We start from the raw sequence: 19,291 nt of genomic DNA, 5'->3' as shown, positions 1-19,291 counted from the left end.
ATAGAAAGCAGATACTTGACACCTAAAATCAGAAATTCAGTATTCTAAATAATGTGTATGTTTCTAACTGTCAAGTGGTTGATTATAGGTTAGTAGGAATGGATTATATTAAAGGAAACACTGGATATTCCGTATCTCAGCATTAGAGCTAGACAAAAGGGTTCTCTAGAAGACATGTTTTACACAGCTCATATGGGATCGGTAAGAAGTTGTGTGGTAATAGAGTTATTTTCCTTTACCTCAGTAAAGCTGTTCAGAGGGCAGCCTGAAAAGAAACAGACATTCACATTGAAAATAGACTAAAAGCAACATCTGGGTTCAGGCGTTATAGTTACGCATTTAGGTGCATAATAATGTGTCAAACAGGGTTCACTTACTTGCCTATAAATTTTGTGATCTTTTATAGATTCTTCAAATTGCCTTGCTATCACTGCCAGAAAAAAAAAAAAAAGCCTTTAAATAAAAAAAAAATCCAGATTATGCTTTTTTTTAATGTTTCTTTAACTGAAATGTTCATTACCAAAATACTAATTTTAGTCAGTGATTGTGGGCTGTCCAAAATGTCCCTAGCTGTTCTTTCCATTAATTAGGTATTTTCTTCTATTCATTTTGGAGAAAGCTTATGGAAATAACTTTGACTAATTTAAATCTCAGATAAATTATTAGTGGGCATGTCAGTGTTTCGTGTGCTCCTGAAAAGCATCCACTGAAAACTAATTAGTTGACTGTATTTAAAACATTCACAGACTGTATTTAAATAAAGCATTCACAGTTTCTGAGAAACGCAATTTTTACTTTTTCAGGGAAGTTTTCTGTAAACTTCAGGTTGTTTCAAAGGAGTGTTAAAAAATTGTAATGGGGTTTGGAAGAGTTTTTGCTAGCCCATAACTGTGAATCTTGAAGAATTCTGTCTTACTGCATCAGTATGGCAGAACACTCCAGTTAAATTTCTTTAGGTAAATTATCTTTAGAACGTCCTTTTGGTATTTAATACAGATTACTGAACTTTGTCAAATATTTTGTAGTGTAACATTACAACTCTTTATTAAAAATGTAAAGTTAATTTTCAAGAAATGCTGCTGAAAATGTTGTATTCAATATTGAAAAAGTAGGATAGAATTCCAATATAGTTTAGCTTTTCAACTGTTTTTTCAAAACCTCTGTATCGATCATTTTGTGCAGTGTTGCTCAATAACTTCTTTAAGATCATCAACAAGTATACTGTTGCAGTTGAATTTTATGGTTACTTAATGGCCATTAAATAAAAGAACAGAAAATAGATAATCTGGTTTCAGACCTATACAAAGGAAAGCAGATTCCAGGGAAGAAAATGGTATCTAATTCCTGAGATCCTAAAGTATAATCTAATCCCTTGTCTGGTATGCTTTGCAGTGTTTTATATTGGTCTTTGGAGTGTTTTGATTGTTTTGGTTTTTTTTGTATTCCTATTTCAGTCTATTAATAACTTTTCATATATAATTTTAAAGGTAAAACATAAGTGAAAACTACATCTGTACAGCTGTGGTGTTCTTAACCTTAGTTAACAGTGTAACTCCAACTCAACCACTTGCTCAATGCCTCTTCTTCACAGTAGTGATGGAGAAAATAGGGTGAGAAAGCTTGTGGGTTGAGATGAAACAGGGAGATAGCTTACCATGAGAGAAACAGGCTAGACTTGAAGAAAACTAATTTAATTTATTGCCAGATGAAATAAATTCAGGTAGTGAGAAACATTAAAACAATCCCTTTCATCCCTACTTTCCCAGGCTTTAATGTATGTTTTCACTCTACTCCTCTTCTGCTCTGCCCTGAATACTGCAGAGGTGGATAAGGCAGGTTATGGTCAGTATGTGCTGATTCCTCTCTGCTTTTCCTTCCCTCTCACATTTCCCTTGTTCCATGGGCTTTTCCCCTGTCCTCCATAGGCTGCAGTGTGAATCTCTACTCTGACACCGTCCTCTCTACAGGCAGCAGAGGATACCTGCTATAGTGCTTGGAGCAACACCTTCTCTTCCTCCTTCTCTGACCTAGGTGTTCCCCCTGCTGTTTCTCACTCTGATTGTTCCCTCTTCTTTGGGTTTAGCTTTGGGCTTTTTTGCCCTTCATTAAATACATTGTCCTAAAGGTGCTGTGCCTGTGGCTTGTAGGCTCAGCTGTTCTGAATTGGTCTGGCATGAGGCAGCCCATGGCCTCTTCTCAAAGATGATCCCCCAGCTGCCAAAACCTTAACACGGGCACCAAGTACAACAGCATTTCCACACCCCTATAATAATGTTTATAGAACACGTTATCAAGAAATAATTTCAGTGTATTGAAAACAGAAGAGAGATGTACAGGCCGTTAAGAATTGCACAATGTTCTGGATACATAATTCTGCATTTGGTGGCTTCCTGAGTATTTGTGAATGATGAAAGAATTTAATCTGCGACACTACCTGGCCAGGAAAGATGATTCAAAGGAAGTATATAACAGAAAGTCATACTTTCTAGTTGTGCTTTTCCTTTCTGAGGTATAGTGAACGCATTTTTAAAGATTTGCCATCAGGGTATGCTATTTTGGAGATCATTTCATCTGCAAAAACAAAAGGGCATATCTTTCTACTAAGCTGCATAAGCGTTCTGGTGGATAACAAGGGAGCTTGCTGGAGTTATCCAGTATGCTATAGCTCTCTCTCCCTTCATAGGTAATAGTGCAGTAGACTTTGTAAAGTAAAATCTGTCATTTCAGTTTACTAATTTTCTTACTTCGGATGTAATTTCAGTCAGGACTTTTAAAGAGAAATTAATGTGTCTGCGTGTTTCCAAATGACTCTACCTGTGATTGTTACTGTGGAAATTTGAGTTCAATAGTGCCTTGCAGATGTTACTGTTGGTATGAGGCACACTATCAACCTGCATTGTTCATATGGCTAAATTATTCCATTCATCCTTCCACACTTCTCACCTCTGTTTACATTCAGTTATATCCCATAAAATATATTAGCCTGTAATTGTCAGAACCTGTGACTGGTTGCTACTGTTACAACTTTTGACAGAGTAGTTGATTTGAATAATCAGTTTAAGATTTCTCATAATCCAGAAAGAGTTCTCAATTGTTAAAAAAATCTAGCATAGCAACCCCAGGAAATATGAAATGGCCAATCCTCTTGTCGTGTTTTGACATGTTAAAAAAGTAAAGTATATTTTTGAAAATGAAATGGAAAACCTCAAACTAGGTGAGATTCTGACATTTATTTGTCACTCGTGTTCCACCCCATTAAGAGAATAATCTCTGAAAACCCAAGTGAAATGCTTCTCCTCATTGTTTTGTTTTGTTTTTTTTTCCAGAAACTGAAAATAGTGAAAAATATTTGTTTTCTTGAAAATACTGTAAACTATTTGTTTTCTTTAAAATAATTTAAAATACTAAAATCTGGCTACTACCAGATTTTTTAATGTTCAAACCATGGAGGTAGAATCAGAAAGGCAAGTAGCAGATTGGCTTCTCACTTTTATTATTTCATAAATATACTGCTTCACAAGATAAGAATTGGCAAAAGTGAAATTGAGTACCAATATAGTAATTTTTTTTTGAGAAATACTCATGTTACAAATAACTGAACTATTGACCTTGCAATATTGTTTTATTTAAAGTCATTATTATGATAAGCCGTCTCTTTGCAGTTAGTTTATATATTGCTAAAGTGCTTTATCTAATTTTAAGCAATGTTGTAAAGATACAAAATTACAACATTTTGTCTAGAATATCTCACGCATTAATCCACAACTACACCACCCTTTCTCTATTCATGCTTTTAAATACCTATTTGTAATTTAAAATAATGTAATGAAAAAAAATATAATATTCTTGATCAGAAAGAGTAGCATTGTTTCAGATTTTTTAATCTGAAGTAAATAATCATCTAAGGAAGTTTTCTTTATTATTTCACATCAGTAATTACATGGTGGTCTGTCTTTCACAGTAGATAGTCTTTGTATAACTGTTTCCTTTTCCTTTTCCTGACATGCTGCACTAATTGAAGATCTCTCCATTTTCATTTCATGCTGAGATCCTGTTAGAGTTCTTTTTATATTTTTTTATTCACTGATTAAATTCACATGCCTTATCTTTAAATGAATGTCAAACAATAGCAGCTTAGAAATCTCTTGTCAGGGTGGAAAACCTACTTATGTTTCTTTCTTGAATGCATTAATTCACAGAAGTGAGTGGTTAAAATAGCTGGCCTTTTACCTTCCTCAGAATGTTCAGCACAGAAAGTATGCCAGGTGGAAGGCAGCATACATTCATAACTGCTTAAAGAATGGAGAGACTCCTCAGCCTGGACCTATTGGAATGGAAGGAGAGAGCTTTGGTATGTATTGCATTTTTCTATGAGCATCCACAGGAAGCATAGCTTCCCTGTGCAGAGTTGCATTCATGATGAACCCTTTTCTACATTCTCTTGTCATCTTCTCTTTTAATTGGACTTTCAGTATTTGGTTGATTTATCCAGTGTTGTGTTTTTTTTTTCTTTCTGCCAGAGTGGAGATAAACATGAAATGGGACTTAGTGAACTGGTAAATAAAGTTTTGATTGGTACAGATGATCTATATGTCATGTGTACACACACACTTAAATATTTATTTGTTATTCATTCACGTCTGGGCTCTGTACCTGGATCTTTGGTAGATTTTGAAATCTGAACCTGTAACTCCAAATATGTTCTAAATAGACTTGTAATCATCTTTACATTGGTTTTGTTTTATACACGTCAAAACATTAGAAAACTGGCGTTTCTTCCAGTTCTCAAATTTTTGTCATGCAATCCACACTTTGAAGCTTCTTTCCTATTTGTCTGTGAGTAAAGAGGATGAGCATGACCTACTCTTTACAGACTGGTTGTCCCTTCCAAGAAGGTATAGCATCGTATTCCAATTGGCAGCCACTAGCTGATTCTTTATCAGAATTTAAATATACAGGAGAAGATAAAAACGACAAAGCAGCTTGAATGAAAACAGTGACTTATTTAGCTTACCACCTTTATCTGACAGTGAGCAAAATAGAAAAAAGATAGGCAGTCTACTCCCTCCAAGCTCACCGTTGCTAGAATGTAGTGTGTCACTTGAGGTAGGAGGTTTCTTTCTATTGTCTTTCAAATGTGAACTGGAGAATATGACATACAAGGAGTTAAGCAGGTTTCTTCAGTCTTTAGAAGAGAAGTCTAAACAGAGTTCTTAATGCTGTTTTAAACTACCTCATGGGAAAGTGTAGAGAAAGTCAAGACAGGTTGCAATAAGGAAAATGCTGATTAATTATTAGGGGAAAAAATAATGTTCATCATGAATCTGATCAAATGCTGGTAGAAGATCAAAGAGACTGTAGCATCTCTGTCCTTGAAAATTTTCAAAATCTGGCTGGACGCAATCCTGGGCAGCCTCCTCTAAATGACCCTGTTGGAACAGGGGGTTGGAATCGATAATCTCAAGATGTTCTTTCCAACCTCAGCCATTCAGTTGAAGTTCAAGTAGTTGTGAGCAAGTAATGTGTATGTTAGTGTGATTTCCAAGCTACTGTTTCATTCTTCTTGATTTGCTTACCAAAAGATGCCCTACATCATTAGAACAGCTATCTTACCCACTGTAATATGCCTGAGTCTTAGAACAGCTGTATTTCAATTAAAGCATTTTCAAACTTTTTTTTTTCAACATATGATCTTTTTCAAGGCAGTTTTTTAACTACTGGTACAGCTGCAATGAGAGAATTATGTTGCAACTCCAGCTGCAAGTGTTGCCACATCTTTAAGTCAAATTACACCAGTTTGATAGGAATTCAATGAAGAAGATGTGAGGAAAAAAATCTTTGAGTGAATGTTATGAATTATGTCATTAATTATGGCCCAATTAAATGTTTATAGCTTTAGATTAATATTCTTTAGTGATTGGGCGCATAGCTATAGGAATATTTACAAAGTTCTCCTGATACAAAATGAATTCTAAACAAAGGCAAAAAAAAATTGGAAATTATATTTTACTGGAAGATACAGTTTAATAAAGAAGTGTCAGTTCTTCTTTGTGCATCATAAGAAGAAAAGAAACATTGTTTGAATGTACAACTGGACCTTCCCCATTCCTTTCTGCTTGCTCATTCTCTTCCTTCCCTTGCAAGTGGAAAATGTCTGTTTAAACAGAGTGAAACTAGGTCTCTGTAGCTTGACAAATTACCATTTTTTTCCAAAGTGTTATTTTCCTTGAAAACTATACTGTAACTCTTAGAGATGTTTTTACAGTAACATAGACATGCTTTATGCGGTTCTGCTGTTGGATTTATGGATGCTTTTGTCAAGTTGCCACTATGGAAACTTTAAAGTGACATGCATTATTTATTAATGCATTTGGAATACAAGTTGTAGAGTACACATAAAGGTCACTTAGTAGTAGCCCCAGGTCATCCAACAAGTTTTAATACTAATGGAAAAATTAAAAGTATAATTTCAGATGGGAAAAAGTTCTTGAATAATCACAGTGTAGCTACAGTAAAATGTATTGTCACTACTTTCATTGCAATATATAACAAATATTCTACATTTATATTGCAGAGTTCCAAGAAACATTTATAGTCCCAACTAGCTGAAAGATCAGTATGTGAGCTGTCAGTGGATTTTTTTTTATAGTTTATTTCTCAATGCTGGGGTGGAAAAAATATATAATATATATGTATACATAAATATATATATATAAAATAAGCAGTGTTCCAATAGAACCTTGCCTTCTCTCTAGCAACTCAAGGTAGGAAAGACTTTAATTTTTTTCTTACATTAAAATTATAAGATGATGACCAAAATACTATCTTTTTAAATCTCTGGACTCCTTAAAAATTATGCTAATTTTCAATCTAGTCTTCTGGGCTGTTGAATTTCAGTTATGTTTGCCACTTCCTTACGCTAGACAGTACATTTCCATACACTGTTTCTTGTTTTTCCTTGACATCTTAATGCATAATACTTTGTAATGTTAAAAAGACATTGTGATCAAGTTAATATTGGGAAAACATTTGTATGCAGTATTCTGATATAAAGCATGCACCCATTTGTAGTGATAATGTAGGTTGTTACATACCTTACCCAGTCAACCCATAGACTCTAGAAGGAAGTCACTTTACAGATTTTTGGAACTTATGAATTCATGGATTTTGCTGTCCATGTGGTTTCAAAACTTCCTATAGCAATTTTTAAAAAGCGACTATTAATGTTAATGGTGTTTTACTAAGGCTAATTTTAGATCTGTAAGTGTCTTGATCAAAGTTACTTGTTGCACGTGCATGTTGCCAGATAATAAAAATATGATTTAGTTTAGATGATAGTTGTAAAGTGATGCAGAATGCATTGCTTTCACCAAAGATTTCCTGAGAATGTTAAACATTGTTTGCTGCAACTTCTGGCACAATTCATATCAATTCATAAAAGTCAACTTCCTGAGGTTTGTTACAGTTCTACATGTCAAGCATCTGCTCATTTCTGTGTGTTAGGGTTTATCTCAAAATCACTAACATCCTGTTTTACCAGAAACTTAGTAGATGTAATCTAGGTGGTTAACAAGGAGTACTGTTAAGCCTTGAGAATCCTTTATTTATATAAAAGTATCTTTTGGACACATGGTTTTAGCACCAATGCTTGGTATCAGCCTTATTCCAGAAAGTCTTACCTTCAATAAAAAAAAATAAGCAAAGAGCAAAATAGATAGCTGGTGATAGCCATACTACTGCAGCTTCTGAGGAAAATCTAAAGAGCCGATTTGATCCATTCAACAAGATTATAGCACAAAGGCTTAGGAGGCTCCAAGACAAGAAACTCGGCTGGAGATAAAAATGAATGTTAATATTACTCTTTTTACAGGCTTCTTTTTACAGTATTTCAGTAAACTTAAAGGTCTTTCAAATTTCTGGAGTAATTACTGCTTTATGAGAAATGAAGTCTTTAATTTTTTAGCATTCATTCCCTGAAAAGTATGTATTTCTCAATAATCTTATGGATATTTTAATCACAGAACTATAAAACAGTTTGTTGAATTAAACTTTTCCAGCAGCCTGAAATCCTTTTATTTACCACTACTATTAAAACTCTTCAGGAATACTGCAAGCACATATCTCAACGTAGTCTTAATATTTAATCTTTGATTTAATAAAATTTTAAATATTTACTTTGCAGTAAGAATACTTAGTATGCTTTGTTGACACTTGGCTACTGTAAACACCTAATAAGCGTTAATTTAAACAAAGCTACTTTTATGTTTAATACAGTTTAACATTTGCCAATCGCATAACGAGCAAACAGTTGAGCTTGATCTCTTTGTGCCTGCATAAAAGTATATTGCCCTCCTGTGAATTTGCCTCTTACACGGACTGCTGTTAAGGGTGGCCAACACTCTTCTTCTGGCTTCTTTCTAACATTGCTGGACTTTTAACCATTTGAGTTCCTATTTTCTATGGCCATAGCTCTTTATAGTTGATGGGTTTTTTTGTTTGTTTTAGTTTTTTTCATTTTATTAATTTTAGTCAGAATTGTTTCTGAAAAGAGATCAGAGAGAAAGAGATGGACAGCAAGGGCTTGAAACTTGGAGTAGGGAGTTGGCAGAAGATTAGTTGATGTTTTTTCTTTCCCTAGTTCCCAGGGATGGGCTTTTCCTGTCTCTAAGAAAATCTGACTGTTTGGCCCAAGTTTTGTACCTTTGAGAAATTGCAGTTTGCAAATTCTTGAGCTTGCTAGAATTTTACAGCTGAATTCCCTAAAGGTTTCATGTAATGGAGAATCCTAAGGCTGAGGGGAGTTTCCTGCTTCTACAGTTGTATCTCAGAGCTGCTGTGGGTGGGAAACTGGCAATTAAGAGCAGGAAGCTTCATGTATTCTCCATACTGGCTTGGCACAGAAAAAAACTTCCAGATTCAAAGGCAGAGTCCAAACTGAGGGAGAGGTATGGCAGGGAGAGGGTAAGTTGGGACAGAGAACCAGGAGGGATAGGGAGAAAAGGACTACCATTGCAATTAGGTGTTCCTGGACAAGGAAATTAGGAAGTGATGGGAATGAACAATTGTTGCGTAGCATTACACTTCTACGGGAGTGCCTAGAAACCATTAATTAGTCACTCCTGTAAAGAAGCTCATCTGGTGCTCACCAATGTGGATAAACTCATGAAACAGATTAAGTTTGGAGGCAGTGACCACGTCCTGGTTGAGTTTGTGATGTCAAGGAATATGGGCCTCACAAAGAGCAAAGTCAATATCCTGAACAGAAGACCAAAATTCCAGCTGTTTAAAAACCTAGTGGATAAGATCCTCCAGGATGCTCTATGTAGGGACAGAGGAACAGATCAGAGCTGGCAGCTCTTCAAGGACACTTTTCTCAGGGTGCAAGAGCTCTCCATCCTTATGGGCAAGAAATCAAGCAGGGAAGGCAGGAAACTGTCATGGCTGAGAAAGGACCAACTGAGGTGCAGTTGCCCCTTTCAACTTTTTTGACCTCCAGAAAGGTCAAACTGAGGTGCAAGAAGGAAATGCACAGGCAGTGGAGGTAAGGACATGTGGTCAGGGAGAGTGCGGGGATACTATCTGGATGTGTAAAGATGAAATCAAGAAAGCCAAGGCATGGATGGAATTTAACATGGCGAATGCTAAGGTACTCAACAAGTTCTTTGCCTTTGATGTCACTGGCAGTGAAGCTTGTCATGACTCTCATTTCCCTGAACCTTCAGGCAGGGGCGGGGGGAGCGAAGTCCTTTCCACTATAAGCAAAGAGCAGGTTTGAGACCACCTAATGAAATTGAAAAGCCTATGGGGCCCAGTGCCATGCATCCCAGGTCCTGAGGTCCTGAGTGAGCTGATTGATGTAGTTACCAAGCCTCTCTCCATCGTATATGATGGCAGTCAGGCAAAGTCCCCAGTGACTGGAAAAAGGGAAACATCAGTCCCATTTTTAAAAAGGGTAGAAAGGAAGACCTGGGGAATTACAGACCAGAGAGCATCACCTCTCTGCTTGGGAAGATCACGAAACAGATCCTCCTGGAGGCAATGTTAAGGCACATGAAGAGGTGATTGGAGACAGCACAGCTTCACCAAGGGCAACTCATGCCTCACCAATCCGGTGGCCTCCTATGATGGAGTAACTGCATCAGTTGACAAGGAAGTATAAAAGTAGTACATGGAAGATTGATTCCAACCGGTACTGAAATGATTCATTAATTTAAACAGAAGAAATCTTTGAGAGTGTGAGAGTTTCTAGATCTTTATCCTGTGTTATGTTGCTTTTTTAACTTCGTTAAAATCAGCAGTAAGTGGTTTTGTTTAAATGCTCTGTATCACAATATGGTGGTAGCACTTTTTCTACAAAGAAAAGTTGATAAGAGATTTTAAAAGAAACACTTAACTTTTCAAGTGTGTTTTACAAAAGAGTAATTCCTATTTTGTGTTGTATTAACAGATCTTGAAAGAGAAGAAGCAGGGTCGTCATCTCTCCATAGTGGAACAACTCAACCAACATCATCATCTACATATGAAGCGAATAACACACCAACTACTAATTTCACTGGCATACATATACCACCAGGTGCCCATGCGCCAGCCAATACTCCAGCTGAAGTACCTCATAACACAGGTATATCACAATCACATGCAAAAAAACATACCTTTATTAAGGAGCAAATTCTATGATTAGCTAGGATAGGCCTCCATTTAAATGTAAAGAAAAATCATTTAGATGTGTTATGTATTTAAGCTGTAATAATACCATAGGAAAAATACTGCTAAATATATTGGCTCCTACATCCTTCTTATTCTCTGTAATTTTTGGATCAAAACTAAGTTCTTAAAAATGTGAAGTACTTCCCAATAGCTGCATTAAAAAGAAAAAAGAAAAAAAAAGTAGTATTTTTGGATTATTTGTGAACTCACAACTTTTCCACTTCCTTTTGCCTTTTTTATAGTTTTATATAAGGCTACCAAGTGAGAAGCTTGTCTTCAATCCTGATGATCATTTGATTGTTCAGATGTATTTTTATATTAGGCAACATATGAGATGTTTTTCTCACACATCCCCTCCCCTTCTTTTACTTTCTTATTTTAAGAATGTTTCTCTGAAACAATCTGTGAAAATTCAGGATGCTCTTTTTTCAGCTTTATCAAGGGGAAATCCTTCAGATAGTTGGGGTGGTGAGGCAGGGGTGCTTGTGTTATTTTTTTATATTCAGACTAGGTAAATGTTTAGCTCTATGTTTTTGCTAGAACTGAAAATTATAGAATACGTAGCTTGTTGGAGTACATGAATTGTGTGTATTACTTAGTTTTAACCCCACTGTGCTGTTTCTTCTACCATCAGCGTTTCCCTTTCAAATCTATCTTATTTATTCTCACCAACTGTTTTCAAAGGAATTAGGAAGGGCACAGCTTGCAAGTGTTAGATGGCAGACGTGGGGCTTTAAAAATAGAGACTCTAATGTGAGGAGGCAAAGTATAAGCTTCCATGTAAAAAGTTTACTCATACTCTTCCTTAGCAGATTTTCCTCGATACAATAGGGTAGACGGTGTCTTTTGGACTAGTATTTTCTGAATTCGTTTAATGCTTGAAATTTAAAATTCTGTGAAGTACTGTAGTGATAAAATGAGACTGTAAATTCTTCAGTATTATTTAATAAAACATTCCTAATCTGAGGTGGAAGTCTATAAACAAAAATAACCCAATTCCAATTGTTTGCATTGATTCGCAGGAGTGACAAGTAATACCATTCAACCTGCTCCTCAGAATATTCCTTTAGTAGATCCTGCCCTTTACAGTGCTCAGTCTGCAGGTAAGGTGGTGGCATTTTTATTGTCCACATATGGATGTGCTGTCCTGTGTGTTTCTCCCTGTCCCCTGCAGCTTCCTCATAGCTTAATTTGCAGCACTTAAGGAAGAAGTTTGAGAAGTAATCATTACCATTAGAAGAATACTGTAATAATTATAACTATTATCAGAACGCTATAAATTCACAGACTTTAAAAAGAATGGACATCATCAACATCGTGTTGCTGCAAGTTTAATAGTTACTGAAATCTTTCCTATAGTGTATGCTTAGTGTTGTCTAGGTTTTTTAATGTGTGATTTTTATTTTTAATTATTGTTATTATTTTTAGCCAGCGAGCTAGCTTTGTATTAAAGCTTTTCCATAGCTGTTTCTCAGATGAGGTTCTGGTATACTCAGCAAAGTCTGTATTCCTGATAGCCTTTCTAAATTCTGTTTTCGGTAATTAACACACATTCCCTTTCCCTAAAATTTCTTCTTTGGGCTTAGTCTGTAAGTTACTTATTCATTTCAAGAAATAATCAAGAAACACATTCCAGTGATGTTTTCTGTTGCAGCATAGTTGTGTTCCATGCCAGCAGTGTTTGTTGATTGTAAGTAGTGCCTGTATTAAATGAAATAATAATAAGGAACCACTGCTAGTGATGTTATTTTGATTTACCATTTAGTCAAGGCTTTTATCTTCTAAAATGTCACCGGTCCTACTTCTGTTTTAAAATAAGTTTTACTGAAAAAGCATTTTTAATCAGTGGAATACTATAATAGAAATTCAGTGTTTAGCTTGATTCTAGTCTATTGTAATAAGAATCCTGAAGAATGTGTCCATCGTAATATATTAAGAAGCCAATTTTGTCAATGATGTCTTAAAAAGAAAAATCATAAAAATCATCTTTGATAGTTACAAATCTATTTCTAGTGTTCCCTTGAAGAACAAAAGGTGCATCCTAATTTTTCTGTCTGGCATATTAATAAAACATCTCTTATTACAGTTATCTCTTACTGGGAAAAAAAAGTCCAACCTGTCACTGAACCATTTAATCTGAGTGATGGTTTTGCAGTTTGGCGGCTATTATAAGTTTCGGTAGCTACAACTGAAAACTTAGCTGAAAACTTAGAAAATAAGCTGTCATGCAGGAGCTTGAGAGGATGTATAGGACATGTCAGTCAGTAGAAGTACAGTAACATTTTCTTTGTATGCATATGAGAAGTCAAAAGCATTGGTCCTTATCTTATCATCATCCTGCCATACATGCGTGATCATTACCCAAAACATTCTCCCTTCAGCTAGTCAGAATAACATTTTCATTCTCCCTAGACTGCTGAGGATTCCTTTTTATACCTCCAGTACTGTGCTGTGGAATAGCCTTGTCCTGTAGGTAAATTAGGAAATGGCTGTATTTCACAACATACATACTAAGCTGTGGGACCCAGGAGCCCTCCCCAGTTTCTGAGTCACAAAATATATTCAGGCTATATATTCTGACTGCATATTGAGGTTAAGTCTTGGTATGCTCTGTTCCTATGGAACTGAAGTTTCCTGTGGGAGGGAAAAGAGGGATTGGTATAGCTTTCCAGCAGATTCATACAGCTAGCTTAGTGTGGAGTACACTTACTCCATGATTTAGACACAATGTCTGTGTCTATACGAGTAAATATGCCTGTAAATATTTGTTTGACACTGAGAACAGCTGGCACAGAACTGCTCACATCCATACTATTAAACTTTTAAACCTTTTAAACAAGTTAGTTCATTATGGCTGCCAATGGTCTTTAGCTTGCTCTAACCACGAATCGTGCCCAGGAATTGTTTGGGAAAATGGTAGTTGTCATGGGCTAAAACCATACTGCAATCTGTTCCAGTAGTTTTGACAGTGTAGACAGTCAAGTTTAAGTGTTGAGACACATTCCCTGGCACTGTTTAATGTACTAGTAGAGACATAGCCAAACAGGATATTCCACATATTCCTGCAAGACTCTTTGTGGTAGTAAGATCAAATGTATATTTTTAAAATAAATTATATATTTTCTTTGCTTCCCATTACATGGGAGAAGCAATTTGATTAATGCTATGATGGGAAATAAACTTTTGGTGGAGAAGACTGGAATATTCATCAAAAGAAAATTTAGTTAAAATAAGAGTAGTCCTTTGATTTTAGTGAGCACGAGACCTTCAGTAATTGTCCTGTCCTATGGGAACAGGTTTCAGAGTTGAACATTGGCTTTTGAAAGTGTCAAAGTATATGCAATTAAGCGTTGCTTAATGTCTACTAGCAGAATGTAGAGCTATATAGCAACTTTGTATAGTGAGTTCATGTACTTCTCTGATGGTAGGGTGTTTAAAAATTTTATTACCTCTAGATTTTGCTAACACTAAATTCATTCATAGCTATATTACACTGAGTTTTTATAAAATGTTCTTACATTACCATATGTTCCCCTCCACAGGTGGCATAGTATAGAGAAACCATTTGTTCATTCTAGTTCATTCATAATAATGTTTGTTTTTCCACACAGAAAATAAAAATAATAATTTCACATTTCATATGTTTTTACGATCTTAAGAAAAAAATCTTAAAGGAATTGTATCCTGAATGTCATAACTGCTTTAATGGGGGGGAGGGGAAGGAGGGGAACCATCTGGCTTAAAAAGCATTTTTATTCTTTGCCATTTCCATTTTTATATACCAATTTGCACTGGTTTTATTATACTGTTCTTAAATCATCTGCCTTGTATTTGGGCAATTTCATAAAAAAGGAAGAACATCTGACAAATATAAAAGGATATCAAGGAGAGGCATATATACATATATATATATGCATATGTAAAATACACATTTTATTCTAAAACTGTTTTCTTAACATGATATTTGGCATCACCAGTCTAATCATCTTTTGTTTTTTTTTTTTATTTTATCATTCTCTTAAAAGAATGATGCTTTTTGACATTAGTTGTGGATTCCATGTCTGCCACATTTCAGTAATAAATATAACTACTAATAATTTCAGATGAACGTAGGAGTGGTGTGTTTCAGTATACTTTTTCCCATCTCAATATTGTTAGTAATTTTAGAGCTCAGAATCACGGACTGGTTGAGGTTGGAAGTGACCTCTGGAGTTCATCTGGTCCCACCCCCCCACTCAAGGAGAGACACCTAGAGCCAGTTGCTCAGGACCATGTCCAGACGGCTTTTGAATATCTCAAGGGAGGGAGATTCCACAACTGCTCTGGGCAACGTGTTCCAGTGCTCAGTCACCTTCACAGTCAAAAAAGCATTTCCTGATTTCCATATGGAACCTCCCATGTTTCAGTTTGTGCCTCTTGTCTAGTCACTGGACATCACCAAAAGAGCATGTGGCTCCACCTTCCTTCCCGATTTCCTTCAGAGATCTTCAAGAACTTTCTGTGGGCTGAAGAGTTGCATCTCTTTCAGCCTTTCCTCATATGAGAGATGCTCCAGTCCCATAATCATCTTCATGACCCTTCTCTGGACTTTGCACTAGCTCTTTTTGTTCTGGTGAGCCCAGTAACTGGACACAGTACTCCATGTGTAGCCTCACCAGTGCTGAGTAGAGGCAAAGGATCACCTGCTGCCAGTGTTTCTTCTAAGGCAGCTCAAGATACCATTCGCTCTCTTTCCTGCAAGGCCACGTTGTCATCTCACAATCATCTTGGTGTCCACCAAGACCTGCAGGTCCTTCCTTTTCTGCAAAGTTGCTTAATTAAACCTTAGAAAGTATAAATTGAAGTTAGTTACCAACTTTTGAGGTGACACTCTTGATGTGAGTACATTTTATATGTATGTATAATATATATATATATATATATACACACATATGTATCACACACACACATATATATACACAGACATTATAGCTAAATTTCACATTATTTTGAAAACTTTACAACACAGCTGCTCTGTTTCTATTCTGCTTGTCCATTGTGAATTGCTGACTTCAATAGGAGTTGAGCCCACTGAACACATCAAAAGAGCAACACCCTTACTGTGTAAACTTTGGTTTATAAATTTAAAATTGTTATTTTTTTCCCCTCAAGTTATGTCATAATAGCATCTAAAGTAGATTTCATAATAAATAAGGCTTTATGCCAGCAAAACATTAATAGGGCTCATACTGTAAAAATAAGATTAGACTGGTGAATTTAGGCTTCCTTCCAGTAAGTTAGCTGAATAGTGGACTGATGCCTTGGCCAGGTTTTAAAGAATCATTTTGTAGTTTCTTTTGGCATCATAGCATAAAGCCACTTTGAGGAGAACTTGGTCTTTCAAATTTCTTAAAGATGTTCAGTAATGTGGTCACAGATTTACCCCATCTGCTTTTAGTCTGTGACTTTATTTAGGTTGCAAAATAACTTAAGCATATGCTTATGTTTATGCACTCCCTCACACATATTTACTCATGTTTGTGTATTTTAAGAGATTTTAATGTGGTTTCACTTATTCAACAGTAAACTAATATACATTGCAGTGTAAACAAGGCCAGCAAATTGTCACGCGCCTCAGTACTGAAAAGTTATTTTGTGGTTAGATTTATTTATTGAAGGGAAAATAAAGTTCTAGAGTGTATTTTGAAAATGGATAAAATTAATCTTAAAAGCAATTACCCTCATGCTTTTTATTCAGGTAAGGTTGTTTTGAAAACCAGAAAATCAGTCTAGTTTTTATATTCCCAGGTTTTCCACTTTATTTGTTCAAGAACTGTTCTTAATAATAAGATTGGGGAAAGGAAAAGCAAATATAGTAGACATTTTTTGATAAGAACTGAGATTCTTTAGTAAACATTCTCACAGTATTGTCAACAGTAGAGCTTTATTTTGAAAGAAATTGATCCAGCTAACTCAAATTGTACCCTGTAAAATGCATTTAAGTATATTTGCTTTTAAAAATTCATTTGTTCACAGTCTATGAAATCTCTTTATTGCTTATAAAATGCAGTGTAGGAAACCTACTAAATAAATGTCTGTTAGTTTCTACTATTTCATATAATTACTTATCTGTGTTCATAAAAATTGTCTTTTACAAATTAAGTCGTTCTGAAGTACTTGAGTAAAGACTATAATTTATCCAGAAATTATTGGAGTGGCATGGAATTAGCCTTTAAACTCCCAGTGAATTCATGGGTGGAAGGTGGGATACTAACATAACTGTGCTTTATGTTATGCACACATCAGTGATTACATACTAAATGTTTTCTAGTTAAGGCTTAAGTCTCCACTATACTTTATAGAATGTTGAATGCATGTGTGTGAGCATTAGACGTCATTATGTTGGACCTTATGTCAAGGAAATACACTGATTAATAAGTGACAATTGTTTTATACTTTATTATGAGAATATTTTTGCTAGAGTTCTCCAATATGAAAAAAATGGGGTAATTTAATGAAACTATCATTTGCGGTCACCTTACATAAAATTTGAAATATAAACATTACTTAGAAAAACAGAAATATGTGCAGAAACATCCCAATTAGAAATACTTCTAAATCTTAAACAGTTAGTCCAGTTGAGAGTGAACAGTTTCTAACTGATTTTATTATTCCTGAAGAAGAGAGCAAAGTAATTATACTGTAAGCACAAAAAACATTCCTTTTCTCTTGCAGGTTGTGATATGATTACAGCTAGCTTATTGTTAAAATGCTCTCTTTTGCTGCCTTAGATGAAGAGCAGATCTTTCTCAAAGGTATTGACTTACCCGTGAAAGGCACTGGGTCATATAAAAAACAGTGTTTTGAAAGGTTCTTTTATACTTTTTCAAATGCCAGCAGCAAAGAAGTTAAGCTTTCTATGAATGGAAAGAAGAGTGAACAGAAGACCATGGTCTCATCTTTGTAATATTACCACGGATATCAGCCTGATCTTTGTAATATTACTGCAAATATAAGTAAAACATAGAAATCAAGTAGAGGGGAGTGTCATTCAGATATCCCTTTTTGTAACTTGTTAATAATTATATTTTTGCAGGGGAAGTCCACTTGACACCAGAGGACTTTGCCAGAGCTCAGAAATACTGCAAATATGCTGGCAGTGCTTTGCAATATGAAGATGTGAGCACTGCTGTGCAGAATCTACAGAAGGCCCTCAAGTTATTGATTACGGGCAGAGAATGAAGCCTTTATTCAACAGATTAATGTCATTTGCCTAAAGAACTAACAGCTTATTACTGTACCTATTAGGGGAGTGGAAATATAAAGAAGTTCTCAATTCCATCACCTGTGACAATGAAATCACTGTTTCGGTGTCAGATTAGCAGTTAAGAGTACAGTAGGAATCTCTGTTTTCATTTTACAAATTGTGGAGCTAGAAACATATGAATGCGGTGGTTTGTTGTAAGCAAAATACAGAAGTACTGTGGACACTGCTCAAGAGTAAGAATTCATGTTTCAATATTTAGATTATCAAAATGGAAAAATGCTGAATCTGTTAAAAGCTTAAACATAAGAATGCTCTGTTAAAATTCTGGCTGATTTTATTATTTCAAACAATTATTTGATAACTTTAATAGCTTTAAAATGGTAACTAAATTCAGGGCTTCCTCCTGAAATGAGAGCATGTGAGAAGACTGACAAACATTGGGAAGGACTTTTTTCTATATCTAAGTTATTTGGGTATTATCTGAAACATAAAGTTAAGAGAGTCTTGAGGATGTTTGTATTTAATTTTAAAACGTGCAGGAAAAGCATCTATTCATACATCAGAGCAAATAATTTTGATAGTGTTCCAAACAAACTCCTTACAACTGCATGGGCTGCTATATGTAGTCTTGATCATTGGTTCTTGCTCCTTTTACATGAACACTTAACAATTTTCTTTATGTATGGATAATTAGAGAAAGTACTAATAGTTATCAGAGATGAGGCTGAAACCAGAGGCAGAGATTCTAAACAATGTGACCTTTTAGGGAGATTTACTTCCTGGTTGTTCCATCTCTTTAATAGGCTGAATCAAAGACCAGTTCTTCAACCATTAAAGCAGTTCAGGTTCATCTCTGGTACTAATGCTATAGAACTTTGTATTTCTAGCTAATATTCTTCCTGTCTGCTTTGTTGTGGAGACTATTTGGACTTGGGAATTAATTAAAATATCTTGGAAATGGAATTTTGAGTCTTTATAAAGTGTACCCTTGCAATTCTAGAGCTCTTGATTGTTAAAAATTCATCCATGCTCTTTGAAAGAAAGAATAAGTAGTCTTTTAACCAGTGTGACATAGTAATTGAGTACACCACAAAGCACGTGCGATTTATGTAATAACTTTTAACATCTTTCTTTCCAGCCTGCCAGATCAAATATACATATTCTTTGTAACTACACTGTTTTTTCAGTGTCTGAAATAAGTCTGATACTCAAAGCAAAAAGGTGGGGGAAAAAAAAAAACACACATAAGCATGCATTGAAATGTCACTGGTGGTATCATTTTGAGTGCAGACCTATTTGACAACAAGTTTGAAAAGGGTAGTATGAAACTTAGTAATG

At 35.3% G+C, this 19,291-nt stretch overlaps 1 protein-coding gene across 1 annotated transcript in view; it reads left to right on the top strand.

Moving 5' to 3' along the window:
- Positions 1-18,916, top strand: part of VTA1 (vesicle trafficking 1) — a 38,717-nt gene extending 19,801 nt beyond the window's left edge. The window contains exons 5-8 of the mRNA XM_027454429.3: positions 4,240-4,351; positions 10,448-10,621; positions 11,730-11,810; positions 17,783-18,916. Coding sequence (XP_027310230.1) covers positions 4,240-4,351; positions 10,448-10,621; positions 11,730-11,810; positions 17,783-17,928 — 513 coding nt within the window. The 3' untranslated portion in view covers positions 17,929-18,916. The remainder of the gene's footprint in view (positions 1-4,239; positions 4,352-10,447; positions 10,622-11,729; positions 11,811-17,782) is intronic.
- Positions 18,917-19,291: the final 375 nt, after the last annotated feature.

Source organism: Anas platyrhynchos, chromosome 3 (assembly GCF_047663525.1).
Source record: "Anas platyrhynchos isolate ZD024472 breed Pekin duck chromosome 3, IASCAAS_PekinDuck_T2T, whole genome shotgun sequence".
Classification (NCBI taxonomy): domain Eukaryota; kingdom Metazoa; phylum Chordata; class Aves; order Anseriformes; family Anatidae; genus Anas; species Anas platyrhynchos.
Note: the sequence above shows the minus strand (reverse complement) of the source record. Positions and strands in the feature narration are given on the sequence as shown.